Source organism: Pseudochaenichthys georgianus, chromosome 9 (assembly GCF_902827115.2).
Source record: "Pseudochaenichthys georgianus chromosome 9, fPseGeo1.2, whole genome shotgun sequence".
In the NCBI taxonomy this organism is placed as follows: domain Eukaryota; kingdom Metazoa; phylum Chordata; class Actinopteri; order Perciformes; family Channichthyidae; genus Pseudochaenichthys; species Pseudochaenichthys georgianus.
This window is the reverse complement of record NC_047511.1, coordinates 21,180,845-21,195,616: the sequence shown is the minus strand read 5'-3', so window position 1 is coordinate 21,195,616 and position 14,772 is coordinate 21,180,845. Positions and strand designations below refer to the sequence as shown.

The window sequence follows — 14,772 nt, the reverse complement described above, 5'->3', positions numbered from 1 at the left end:
CTTGTTTTTATTTTTTTATTTATCCTTTATTTATCCAGGAATGTCCCATTGAGATACAAGATCTCTTCTTCCAGGGAGTCCTGACCTGTTTACTGAAACAGTTTGTGATTTGTGTGCATTGGGCTAGTTTTATCTTGCATGGTTCATTGTGTTTTGAGAGCATATAAAATGTTGTAAGTTATTGTATGAAAAAAAATGTGGTTGTGTAGAAAAACATGTTTTCCTTAAAGCAATGTATTCCAAAACGCATGGTTTTGGTTCAATAGTATCAAACATTTAGAAATTATAAGCAGCCCTCTTCATTGTCAGAAGATGACACAATCATCTGCTTGCCATCTGCTCCCATAAAATCTCTTCTTTCTGGTTTATTCAACCTCATTTTCTGTCCATCCCCTCTTTCTCAGGTGGTGGGTGGGTGGCTGGCAGCAGTGTACTTCCACCTGTGGATCTGATGGGGTACGGAAGCGAACGGTGCTCTGTGTTCGGACAGTCTCAGGGGAGGAAAGGGTGCTCCACCCTGCCGAGTGCAAGCATCTCCTAAAACCCAAACCTGTGGTGCCGTGCAACAGAGAGGTACCCTGTGGTCTGAACTGGGTTGTCAGCAACTGGGAAGAGGTAGGGTCATTTTTTTAACCGATGATTTATTTTTTATATTACTGCCTTTTCTGAGTTAATGTATAATTTGTGTTGTTCCTTCTCTGCAGTGCCCAGTCACATGCGGAGGCAGTGTTCGATCACGTTCAGTCGTATGTGCACCAAAGAAGACCTGCGACCTCTCAACTAAACCTCGGACCAGATCACTGTGCGCCCTACAGAGCTGCCCTAACTCAAGTCTTCGTAGACGCCCCGGTCCTCCTCCTAAATATCGCCAATTGTACCCTCCTAAGAGCAGCCCCACCAACCACTCCACGCCCACACCTACCTGGACTCCCCCGAGCACCATGGCCACATCTGCACCCACAGCTGCTGTCACTGTGAGGAAGAAAACAACCACCAAAGAAACTACGACAGCTTTCATCCTTACCACCGCTTCCCCTCTAACCCCTCAAACCACAATCCCTGAAATCATAGACACAGATGATTATGAGCCCAATGTTCATGTGAGAAAAAATGAGGATAAGAGAGGGAAAGTCTTCTCATCTAAAGTCAATTCTGCTGAAAAGGACATAAAAACTAAAGGCATTGTAAAGGTAAAAGTTCAGGAGGAGGGAGAGGAGGGCAGCACACCAAATGTGGGGATGTATACTCCAGGATATGATTATGCTGTTGATGATAGGACAACAGAGGAGGAGGGTATTATTGACCTGGATGTTTCCACATCTACACCCCTGATAAATCCTCTTAAATCAACCACACCAAAACTACATATCCTTATTACACCCACTTTACAAACAAATCCGCCTACCGTGCACACAACCAAAGCACCCACCACCTACCCCGCCCCACACACCAGTACTGAATCATGGGCAAAGACCACTCAACACTATCCCTCCTCAGATCAACACACAACCTCTCGTATTAACCCACACAGCCCCTGGACACGCAGGGTTCCCCTCACCACTCCCAGATATCACACAGTACCATCAAAATCTGGTTTCAACACAACACAAGCGTCTTCCACAACTAGAAGAAAACCTTTCACCACTGCAGCAACCCCCAAGTCTACAGTGAAGATCATTAAACAAAAGAAGCCTGCAGTGACACCAAGGAAAACCAGTTCTACCACTCGTCCTAAAAATCCTTCTTCCTCGTCTAAAGGAAGTCGCACCAAGAACAAAAACCAGCGACCAGAAGATCCCACAAGCAGCTCCGTCAGTGACAAAAGCAAGCAGATGGCTAGAGAGCCAGTCAGCATGGATATGTTCTGGGTCGTGGGAAACTGGAGCGAGGTGGGTACAGATGTTTTATGCCCATATTATCTTTCATTATTAAGAATCAGACAAGAAAATGTACTTGTTTTCCAAAGAAATCACATTAATGCTGGCCATATTATAAGATACATCTTAATTTGTTGAGATGCTCCTTCCATAAATACGACTCTTATGAAGTGAAAGCTTTGAAAAACCTGAAGTTTACCACATGCTGTGGCATATGATGCAGACAGATGTAAACATTGTTGTATGTGTGACGTTTTTTGATTGTCAATCGCCTGTAGTCATCACTCTTGTTTTTCTGAATGTTCGGCCTTGGTAAACATTCACTTGCAAAGCTAGGAGAGACTGGAAAAAACAGTGTCACGCACACAACTGAATTAAAGTCTGTTCTGTAAGCTCTATCTACCTTCTCTGGAGGTCAACCAATGCTGGGTGATGGAAAAGGGTCACTAATGTGATTTAGTCCAAAAATGTCACCACAGAAATCCAGTCCATACTGCTGCCAATGCAAGTGCTCTCCTCAGTGGACAATAGGCTGCGTGATGTTGTGTTACCTCATTCAGCAATCAATAGTGAATTACCATGTATTTCATTTAATATCTTCAAGTTTGTCGGTCAAGTAAAAGTAATTTTCAAAGGCTTCTTCATGGTAGGAAATCAAATGATGTATGATTTAGAACATGGTTATGGGATGATCTTTTATCAGGAAGAAACAGGCTCAAATGCACAGAAAGAGATTTTTTACATTTCTGGTTGTTTTTTTATTAAGATTTGCTAAATATTTTCTTTTCAATATTATTGCCTCACATGTCTCTTTTAAAATGTGTCCATCAAAGTATACACATAAACCCAAGGCAAGTTCTAATAAGAACACGTTCCTCAGTGTTCAACAACATGTGGGATTGGAGCAATATGGAGGACAGTAACATGCAGCTCCCAGAATGATGAGGACTGTGCCAGCAAGAAGAGACCTGAGCCCGCGCGCACGTGTCACCTACAGCCCTGTGCCACCTGGCAAAGTGGCAGCTGGAGCAAGGTGAGTAACGTTAGATTTCCTCCAGTCACCGAATCCGAGAACTTTACTCAATACTTAATCATCCGTTACTTTTCCAAATGATGAAATGGGTTTGTTGAGTTCTCAAGTGCCAGGTCTTTCTAAGGCATTCAATTTCACCATGATGTTCTCCACAGTGTCCTGAAAACTGTGCATTGGTGGGAAGGAGGTACCGTGAAGTCCAGTGTATGGATTCTCAGAGTAAACGTCCCCTCAGACCTTTCCACTGTCAAGCCGTGTCCAGCAGACCCCTCAGCACCCTGACCTGCCCCCACAAGCCCTGTATGACCTGGAGCACATCACCCTGGGGACCGGTAGGACCATTTTACACATCCAATCTCTTTATGTTACAATTAAGCAACCTTTTTTTCACTAGCTTTAAAAAAAAAAAAGGAATATCCATGTTTATCTATTTTTCAATAATAATCAAAGAGTTTTGATTTTATTTTCCAATATTTGAAAGTATACAGACTTAAGGTAGATGCAGATATCTTCATAATTTGAGAGAACTAAACCATTCATGATTTTTCTAGAAACCATTTTCACTAAAGGCCATAACTAATGTTCACATGATGTAGCCCCTACTAAATGAATAATATTATTTACTTAGTATAACAAAACAAGTCAAATTCAATCAAATATTACATTGAGGATTTAGGCTATTCTTGCGGCGTTGTCACAGCCAAATGTGTGAGTATTGTCACATTTATGTCCCAAAATATATGGATTTTACAATTACGCACCTTCCTTATAACCCTGTGTTTTCCTCAGTGCTCTGGCAGCTGTGATGAAGGTGTCCATGAGCGCCTGGTGTACTGTCCCGAGCCTCATCGCTGCAGCACCACACTGAGGCCAAACAGCACACAGCCCTGCAGTCTAAAGCCCTGCACCGACTGGAGGGCCGAGGACTGGGAGGAGGTCAGGCTCACATCATCAAGATTTACCCAGAGCAATGAGGGCATTTCAAAATGTTGTTCATAAAAACATGTCTGGCAGTTTAATATTCCTAGAAGTGGACCTGATGACCATGATTATCGTTTTGTGTGTGTCTTTGCAGTGCTCTGTGAGCTGTGGTGGGGGTCAGAAGCAGCGTGAAGTCAACTGTTTGAGTGAGCAGGATATGGCCGTCATGCCCAACAGTCTCTGTGAGAAGATATCCAAACCAGAAACACTCAGGAAGTGCAATATGCAGGAATGCAAGACCAACACAGGTTTGTACGCAACGATTAGTCTGTCTGGTAGCCCAGCAGGGTCACTATGGGCACACTTATTTGTAACTAACCTCACCCTAAATCACCTTAAATAAAATAAATATTACCTGTCCTGCAGTGTTTCATGGCACATATTTCCTCTGTTTTTAATATGTGCTATATACATAAAGTGGATTGGATTTGATTGGATTTGACGTCTGTCTCGTGTTCCTTCTTGCAGGTGCCGTTTGCAGGAAAAACACCATGACCTCTCGCTTCTGTGACAAGCTGAAGCTGCTGGGTCGCTGCTCCCTCAGGTCCATCCAAAGACAGTGTTGTGTCACCTGTCGGCCTTAGCCAGGGTTACACACCCACATATGTATCAAAATCAACACATCCGGACTACAGTCACACTTACTGTACTGTCTTGCTACACTGACATATAACCATTCCATCAACAGTCTGACACGTCCAAACCAAATAGCTAATAATCCCAACGAGCACACGTTAATCGGCACAAATAAAACCTGGATCGACTCACATCTTATATAGTCATAAGTACATAAAGAAATGTATATAGTGAGCAAGAGAACAAGCCAAAAACACTGATGATGAATGAACCTAGGGACAAATCTCAGAGCTTAATGTTAATAGATTCATGTTGAGGTGAGCAGAAATGCTTATTGGGATTAAAATATTTCTGCTGTCAATATTTCTTTTGTTAAACATTTTTTATGAATTAACTGCCACGTTTAGATTTGGACGGATGTTTAAGGAGTGTTCAAAATATACCATAACTTTAAAAGTATTTACTGGTTCAAAGTACAATAATTCAGTAGAAACATACTGAAAAAAAAACATGAAAGTAAATCAAATTAGTAATTTAGTAGAAAATCACAATTCAAGTTCAAGTGTTACCCCATACACAACTGTGATACATGTGCCTTTGTAATCAAGGAGCTGATGACTCACAACTCTACACTAAAGTTACCAGTTATATTTTTATTTGAATGGTAACAGGTAAAAAGAGAATGTAAATAACGTTTTTTTAGACTTCTATTAAATTGTTAAAAGAAATAATTAACTGTGTTTTTTCTTTTATATCTTTCTTTTTTCTGCTTGAATTGTGGTTTCATCCTCAGAGTTGGCACTGTGTGTTTACATTTTCCTGGGTACAAGTTCCTGTTTTAATCATTTTTTGTTACGATTGTCAATGATAATTAAAACCTGTGTTGCTCCTCCTCCTAGTGTGAGATTGACCAATGAGAAAGAGGTGTTGCAGGTCATCCCTCTCAGGTCCCTTCTTTGTTTGTATGATGTTGTACAGGCATTACCATTGCCATTGTCACCTTGACTAATTTTTACCTATGTTTTCTATAATAAATGTGACAATAAAATGTGTTTAGTAAAATAACATGAATTGTTTTGGGTTTTTCCCCTGATTTTCTACATTTAAAGCAATTTATGTAAACATTCAATTTTAGCCTGTAACTTTTGACTGCAAATATTGTGTCACCTGGCCAAATAGCTGACAGCATAGTAGTATCATGACATATAAAGGAAGGAATCAGATTGGTTTCTTAACAACTTCGCAAGCTGCAATAACATGCAATATGCCTGTTTTGGATGTGCTCTGCATTAGTGTATACTGTTTGATATGATGCAGTCAAGCTACTCTGGGTGATTTAAATCCAACCGATTATTTATATATATATATTATTAATAATCCTATTCAAATTTGTAACACGGAACTTCCTGGAGAAAGAAGAAGTTGATGATTATGTAGTACGCATGAGGCACAAGCATTGCTGGAATACCATAGTATAAATAACCCTTCTTTGCATCAGCGTCTTCTGCTTTCTGACCTTTCATGTCAGCAAGGTCATTCTCGCCTGAGAGTGCCAGATGCTGCTGGATGTGTAACACCAGAATCGGTAGCAGCGGGCTCTGTTTCAGGGATCGGGTTCAACTGGCCCAGATTTCCCAGGATCCTCTGTGCCAGATAACTTGACACGGACGGACACTGCCCCGCTGCATGCGTCCTTCTGCTATCATTCGAGCCAGAGACCAAGAGTTAGTCAGCTGTAATGGAAGGAGTAACACAATACTAGGTCAATGTAGCTCATGTCCTAAAAACCAGCTCTGTGTGTGTGTGTGTGTGTGTGTGTGTGTGTGTGTGTGTGTGTGTGTGTGTGTGTGTGTGTGTGTGTGTGTGTGTGTGTGTGTGTGTGTGTGTGTGTGTGTGTGTGTGTGTGTGTGTGTGTGTGTGTGTGTGTGTGTGTGTGTGTGTGTGTGTGTGTGTGTGTGTGTGTGTGTGTGTGTGTGTGTGTGTGGGTGGGTGGGTGGGTGGGTGTGTGGGTGTGGGGACTGGCTTCCCTTATGGGGACAAATTGGAGGTTCCCATGAGGGGAATCATTAATTTTAGGGTGAAGACTTGGTTAGGATTAGGATTAGGGTTAGGTTAAGGGTAAGGGTAAGGGTTAGGCATGTGTTGGTTATGGTTAAGGTTAGGATAAGTCTCCAGGAAATGCATGTAAGTCAATGTAATAATGTCCCCTGAAGTGATGTATACATGGTGTGTGTGTGTGTGTGTGTGTGTGTGTGTGTGTGTGTGTGTGTGTGTGTGTGTGTGTGTGTGTGTGTGTGTGTGTGTGTGTGTGTGTGTGTGTGTGTGTGTGTGTGTGTGTGTGTTGGGGAGGCTGTGTGTATTTGTATGTGTGTGTAATGCGTGTTATCATGACGCAAACACCATCAAGTTGTATTACATAACATCTCTCATACTGTGACATCATTGTGTGTTGCTTTATTTGTAGAATTGCACAATTCAGAAAGAAGCTATTTAGATTTTAAACTCATAAGGAAATGCATGGGTAATATAAAATATCAGATTAAGATTTAACGGTGTATTTACTCTTCATAGAAAATGTATTTCAATGCTTATTTATGATTTTAAAGGTCCCACAAGGGCTTTAGACATCTTAGTAAATGACCTAACTGAATCATTTAGGATTAACAGAAGACATAGATCTGAGCAATCCAACAAAAAGTCAATTAGCAAGCCTTGTGGATGAAAGAATAAAAATGCTATCTTTATTTATATCGATATATCTAAAAACAAAACTAAACATGCTTTAATTGCAGATGTCAGTGTACCAAACAGTGACTTATCTGGCACAGGTCAATTCCAGCTATACAAAACAACAACAACATTAGTGGTTAGTGTTTGGTTGTTCTCTGAAAATGGCAATAATTGTCATAAAATTACTTTTAACAGCTTAAGCAACACAATGCATGTGTTTTTCTGCCAAACAATTGTGGTTTTGGATTCGATGTTTGAGTGTTTACTTCATTGTTTGTAGATTTTCCAGACTTTCTCTGCACAACGCAGTAGCAAACTGATGTTGGCTCCACAGGTTTACTGCATATTATAGTAATGGTTAAAGTATGCCTGATTGGCAGGTAAGTGGTAAATACAAAATGTCACTGTTAAGTATTAGATATTCGTCATTAGGGATGGGCAGTTTGCATACAATGTCCCACTATGTTATTTTGTATTATGTATTATTTATGTACTATGTTCTTTTGTATTATTATATCAATATGTATTAAAAAAGGGATACAAATTCACAGACTATTAGAATATTCGAAATCCACTATTTCCATAAACTTTGCAACAATGCTAATATAACGCACTAAAATATATTTAAAAAGCTTATTGGTAACTTTGTCAAAAAAATTACGGAAGGTTGACAAATATTTATTTATCTTAGTACTAGGAGAGTGCATATTGTCTTATTGCCTGTCATTCTACTCATTATAATAAAAAGTGTGGCTGTAAAATGGGACCATGTGTTGCCAGAGAAGACATAGGACAGTTGGAGAGCCTCAGTTGATCCAGTGACTGAGCTGTAAGTAAATTCCTCTGCCCTGCTGAAACTGACACTCAGCAGAGGAGGATGATGTTGGTGCCTGTTCAGGAGGGGGAAGATAACATGGCGAACATCAAATGATCACAGTAAAGCAGGAAAAGCAACCTCATCTTGTAGGTTACCAGACACTCCCCAACACATCGGCCAGGAACACATTAAATATTTACATTTGATGACCAACAGAAGAAAAGAAAAAAAAGGCCTCGAGCGTGAGCCAAGCATCTGTTTGCATGTTGTGTCTTTGCAACATGAGGTTGCAAATGAAATCGGTGATCAATGAAAAGCTTTAAAGTACCATTAAAGGAGAATGTTACTTTAATCTGCCAGTTTAGCCCAAATCCCAGTGTAAACGCAGAGAGGGGCTGGAGGAAGCAGGCAGTGGAATGTAATCCGTGCACCGACTGGCTGTTGGTTTGGAGGAAGAAGTCCGGTCTGGTGGCTCTCATCTGGACTCCATCAGGCTGCATGTCCCCGGGTGGTGAGACTGGCATCCATGTACCGGGCCTGTTCCTTTATTAAAGCCTCGGCCTCCTCTGACCCAGCACACACACATAGCGAGCCCCCGGGGAACGCAGACAGACACACACATGGTTCCCATAGGTCAGTTAGGTTGTTTGTGAGATGTGCGTTTGACTCCCTCGTGGCCACATATGGATTTGAGTTTAGGTACATCGGAGTGAGGGGCTTTGCTGTGTAAAACATCTGCCTAATGATAGTGTACCAAAAGGGAGGGGCAATTATACTCACAAGGAGGCCAAGCTAAATCAGAGACATATGACATGAATAAAACACATTTCTACAGTATGACTGGCTAATGCGACATAGTATGTAACAGAAAAACAGATTGCATGGTACTCAGGGCTCGATCCACCTGCTACAGGATCCGCATTAAGCAAAATCAAGAGGCCAAAATGTAGCTTCAGAAAGAAACCCAAACTATGTATGTTACACTTCTATCTCACGTCTAAGACTGATTGAACCCAATAACATTGTTGCTCTAACCTTTTGAGGTCAAGCATGTTGTTATCAAGAAAAGAAAATCATTAGACACAGGAAGTGATGCATTTAAAGCCGGCGGGCGACATCATTTCAAACAGAACCAACTGTGAAGTTTGCATGAGCAACAAGGCCATCATGGCTTTTACAGGAAGATAAAGTAACGAGAGCCAAAGAGGGCAAGATTGTACCAACATAAACCACAGTTGGTAGGTTCTGTGATAGAAATAATGTCTGATTTAATAATAAAAAAAGAGAAAAACAAAGCTGATACACTAGCAACTGTCTGCTTGTTTGTTTTACCTTGATCCTAACTTGTTCCTGTTTGAACTCAAATACAAATGTAAATGTATTCACATAATTATTGAGTTAAAGGAATACAACTAAAACAACACTTGATGCTTTCATTACTTTATAAAAATAAGTGCAGACGAATAAGAGTTTGCTTTTGTCAAGCTAACTTACATGAAACGCTAAAAGTACAAAAGAGAATCTTTCCATGTGTTTCCCCTCGATTCCTTTTTCTTTTTGGCATTTCGTACTGTGTGAAATCAAATCTCTGCTGACGCGTATACATTTCCGGTATTCAAGTTTTCATTGCCTTTATTGTAATTATGTTCTGTTTTTGAGAATAGCGTAATAACCCAGCTAGAGCCACAGCCTGGGAGGGATCAGAAGCACATTTGTCTGTTCTATTGCCCATTGTTTTGAACTTTGAAATGCAATTCAGGGATAGATCTATAAAGATACACTAAATGCAAAAGCTGTAGAGCAGGAAAGAGATGAGACCATCTCCAGACCTCGCAAATCTCACTTATATTGCATTTAGGAGATAAAACACAGGCACGGTTACGTTGACAAAGAATTTGCTCCTTGGCCTCTAAAGAAATCCTGCAAATCATTTCAGGCCCACATCCCTCTGAGGCACCTACAGAGGACATTACTGTCTTAGTGGAAAGAACAGTAAGAGCTGACTCTTCAGTCTCTGATCCCTTATCTGAGAATCTGACCATGCCTCCAATGTGAAATCATTTAGTGGGAATGCTGACACAGCATTCCAACTATCTGTTATGCTATGCACAATATTCTTTATTATTCCGCCGGGTTATTTTGGCCTTCTTCTTCTCCCATATTCCACATCACGGAAACTCCGTTCAAACATCAAAACGTTCAGCTCGGTCGGGAATCGATGGCTATTACTTTTCTCATTCATAACTTTCATAATTTCAGAGATACATCCCATAATTCACATTTTTAACATGGAAGTCAATGGAGAAATTCTTCAGACTTGAACAATCTTCATGCAACTTCAACTGCTAACTGCTCCTTCATACTTTCACTCAGAAACCTCATTCCAACTTTAAAATGTAACACTGCTTTTCTGATTCGTACTTAGAGATATTAAACATTGTTCAGACATTGGTAAAGAGGTCTTCTTCAGATTTTAGAGTGCGTGATGTCACAGCTAGAGTGGAGGACAGATTTAATGTTGTCTTCATATTTTCTTTTAAACCTGCCATAATTCCCAAACCCTACATTCCTGAAACATAATTTTTCATGAGAAACGTAGGAAAACATCTCGTAGCTTGAAAAATTAAAAAAGATTAAGCAAAAATAATTAAACAAAATGCCTCTTGATGGCATGAAGTGACAACAACTTTCAACATGTCTCCATTAAGCCCCATTGTAAGTTCAGCCTCATCTTTCCCCACCACAGCAGCCGCACACCTTTAGTTAATCTGCCAAAAAGGCTACATTATTAACCCGAAAGTACACAAAAAGTACACTTCAGATGCTCAAGTTCCTTGACATGCTTCACGCTTTGACAATTCACCGATGTTACGGTTCTTCATCAAAACGCTCACATGTAAGAGGTTTATCTCTCATTCAGAACAATGAAAATGCTCTCCTCTCACTGATTACTGCACATCACCATGGAAACCTTTGATCTCTGGACACGTCGTTAGCTCAAATATTAACACCTGTGTAATGGAACACGATGATGTCATAACTCCAACTGACATGCTCAGAGCACCAGACTTCAGGTAACAGCTCTATGTTAATTATGGGGTGTCATCATATGCCGTTTCCATGGAAACGCATCCCTCGCCATAAAAGACGATGTCGCTATAACTCCTATGAAAATGTTCAAAAAGTGCTCAAACTTCACATGTGTGCTAACAGTCCAGCCGTGAAGACATCTAAGGGACAGTTTTGAGAGATTTCTTCAAATGATGTTGCCATGGCAACACAATGCTCACCATGAAACACGGTTTTCTCATAACTTCAGTGAAAATGCTCCAAACGGCCCAAAACTTCACAGGTTTGGTAACGATGCAGCCATCAACGCATCTAAGCGTATTATGGGATGTCATCAAATGCCGTTGGCGACAGATCATTCGCCATCAAGTTAGTTCAAACGTTTGCAGTTCAAATATTCTGCTGCTTTTCCAAGCCTTTTTACTTTCTTTTCTTCTCTCATCACACATTCAAGCCCCCAGTGTTCATGTATCATTTCAATCTAAATTATTCACTTTCTTCTTACACATTACATTTCAGCATAGCAGTTTAGCATCAACTTTTCAGCATAAAGCATTCCCACTAGCAATTTCTTCAGGAATTGCATTCTCTAGTTTCAAATGCAATCCTGATGCATTACACTGAGAGCAACACACTGGTCTGAGCTGTCACTGGGCTATTTTACAGTATCTTACCTATCATACTTCTAATAGAAATAATAGAGCGTCAGGCCATGATTGTCCAGTCAACCGTAGTAGAACGCAGAATGATAAATCACAGACAAGCTATTTCATTTAGTACTTTTCCCCAAAATATTTTCCAACAAACATATTTGCATATTTCCAGGCCACACAATTTTGATATAATAAAATGTTTCTTTCAAGATATTGTTACTTACATTTCTTACAGTCTCACAGTCAAAGTAATTAAACCTCGCCAAGGTTTTTAAAGAAGAGAATAGAATACAATGAATGCACAAGATTAACCGATCTAAAATTAGTATTTGGTATTTGTGTCTATTTGTGCTCATTTTAAATTCAAACATTTAAATGAGCTATCTTGAGAAAACAAAGGAGAAAAAGCTCTTTATGGAGAGATAATAGAGTTGTGTTTAGTTTGTTTTCTAGTTTATTCTGATTATTTTCTCTTTTTTTCTATTCCACATGCTTTGTAAATGCAAGACAGGACATGTATGTAATAATATGTTGGATAGCCTAATTTTTGCATGACACAAATAAAATAAATAAATTAATAATTAGATAGTTTTCAATGACAAACTTTGATTTATAAAATGATAAATAACATATTTTACTTTAACTACAACATGATAAACAACATTTGTGTTTGAGGAGCTCGGGACCTAAGATTGTCATTGCCATAAGTACACTGTAGCTGTGCACATAATAATAAAACCTTTGAATCTTGAATCTTGAAAAGAATATAAACCTTCAATAGAGATACATATACTTAAATCACAATTTAGATCAAATCATTGATTGTAATAAAACCATTTAGGTAAAGTAGAAGCAATTGTAAGCAATGAAAAATAAATCTAGAACAACTTAATCTACTAATAATCAATAAGAATGATGGCTGCTCCTCCCAGCTCTGTTTCCTCTGCACTGATTCAGGTTATCACATTGGGAAGGACACCACAAAGGAAGCCATGATAAGATAGCTTTGTTTGTATCCCAGATAAAGCCATGCCAAGACCAGACTGCTGTTCTGGCCATAGCTCGTTGACAGACATTAAAGCAGGCACTACAAACTGGGACTTAGGGGAAGGAAAGCGAGGAAGAGGACAGACCCGGACATTAAAAACACAAAGATCAGGGAGGACAGATAAGACTGCCAGCACAAGTTTAGTTTATTACAGCAGATGGTTAGAAATGTCACCACATGGCCCTTGATCATTGTTAACATCTTAATAAGACTTGAATTGTCTCTCTGGTGTTGCAACACTCTTTGCATAATGTGAAGTGTTTATTGTAACCCTGCTACTTTTGTGTCGATTGAAAAAGAAATGTTTTAATTGAATCAAAAAGATACATTTATATCTAACTTTGCCTCGTCAGTGTGCTTCGTGAGAACAGTGACCGTCCCTAATATTTTGCACATTCACTCCACATATTGTGCATTGTTGTCTAGTCCGCTATCAGAGTTGGGTGTAACCGTCTATGGGTGTAACGCGTTACTAAAGTAACAAAGTAACGCATTACTGTAATAATATTACTTTTGTCGGTAACTGAGTGTAACACGCTACTTTTATAATTCAGTAATCACACTACAGTTACTAACATTGCCCCGACTTCGTTACTTACTAAAATCAGTCATAATCACACTGACAGACAAGAGGGATTTCCGCCTCAGGTTTATATGTGCGTAATCTGCGTGATTTGCGCGTCCACATCTCCACATGCAGTGCTGCATAAACATGGCTGAGTCAGCGATAACTTTCGAGGGGTGGAGGTATGCCCATTATTTTGAGTTCGTCCGAAGAATAGACAGGAATGTGACGGTGAGGTGCAAACTGTGTCCAGACCAGAAGCTGTTATCCACTGCTGTAAACACCACGTCAAACCTCAACACACACCTGCAAAGAACACATGCTAAGGTGAAGCTAACGCACACGCTATTTGTTGTTTGTTTATATCACGTAGTCTATTCTTCTTCTCTGTTTTCCGGTTGTTGCCTGTTTTGAATGACGAATACACACTACCGCCGCTTGCTGGTAAGGAGAGTTATTGCCACTCACGCATGCGCAGTTCGTACGTGCTCGGCGAGTAAAGTAACAAGTAAAATAACGAGTTACTTTATGTAGAGAGTAACGAAGTAGTGTAATATATTACTTTAAAAAAAAAAAGTAATATATTACATTTTTTAGTAACGACCCCATCTCTGTCCGCTATGATATTGTCCATCCTGTGCCTGCCTTGCCTTGAGGAGCAAATGATGCATGGTTCGTTTAAGAGTCTCATTGGCCGAGGGCCACTCAGACACCTGAGTCCCAAAGGAAGGCGGAGGTCTGCTGAGTGAAACGAGAGAGCTTAATTGCATTACAGATAACACACTACGATAAAGTACCTTGAGGGAAAGAGAGAGGAGAGAAGATGGTCGTGATAAGACCAGCTTCCAGAAGGAACCTGCCATAGTAACTTAATATGATTTGTTTCTGAAGAGATAGAGCAGGATGACCACTTGTTAGGATTATCACATCTTAATGAGTAATAAATGGGTCTACATTTTGTATTCATTCACACTCAATCTTACACAAGATAACAACAAAAAAACACGAGTCCTACCATACAGAAAACAGAACAACCCTTTGATTATTCAATAAAGCCATCACCAGTACAATCTTTAGCCTTAGGGACAGATCCAATACTACCAGACGGCTTCTTCCTGTCCTGCTGCATCTACTCAGATAAACCCTGCTATCACCTCTCACACACTCTCATAAGTGAGATCAACTTGTATGTAGGCATACACACACACACACACACACACACACACACACACACACACACACACACACACACACACACACACACACACACACACACACACACACACACACACACACACACACACACACACACACACGCTCCCATATGTGCGAGGGGAAGTTGAGTAAAGGAGGGAGGGATCAAATAACTAACAGAGTCACACAGCTACACACAACACAGTCATTTTCTGTGATCAGCCTCCAG

General features: G+C 40.1%; 1 protein-coding gene across 1 annotated transcript in view; it reads left to right on the top strand.

Annotated features, from left to right (window-relative positions):
- The window catches only part of LOC117452915 (A disintegrin and metalloproteinase with thrombospondin motifs 12-like), a 40,121-nt gene extending 34,589 nt beyond the window's left edge, over positions 1-5,532 (top strand). The window contains exons 18-24 of the mRNA XM_034091730.2: positions 405-615; positions 705-1,889; positions 2,758-2,910; positions 3,066-3,242; positions 3,700-3,846; positions 3,986-4,139; positions 4,360-5,532. Of these exons, the coding sequence (XP_033947621.1) occupies positions 405-615; positions 705-1,889; positions 2,758-2,910; positions 3,066-3,242; positions 3,700-3,846; positions 3,986-4,139; positions 4,360-4,475 (2,143 nt within the window). The 3' untranslated portion in view covers positions 4,476-5,532. The remainder of the gene's footprint in view (positions 1-404; positions 616-704; positions 1,890-2,757; positions 2,911-3,065; positions 3,243-3,699; positions 3,847-3,985; positions 4,140-4,359) is intronic.
- Positions 5,533-14,772: the final 9,240 nt, after the last annotated feature.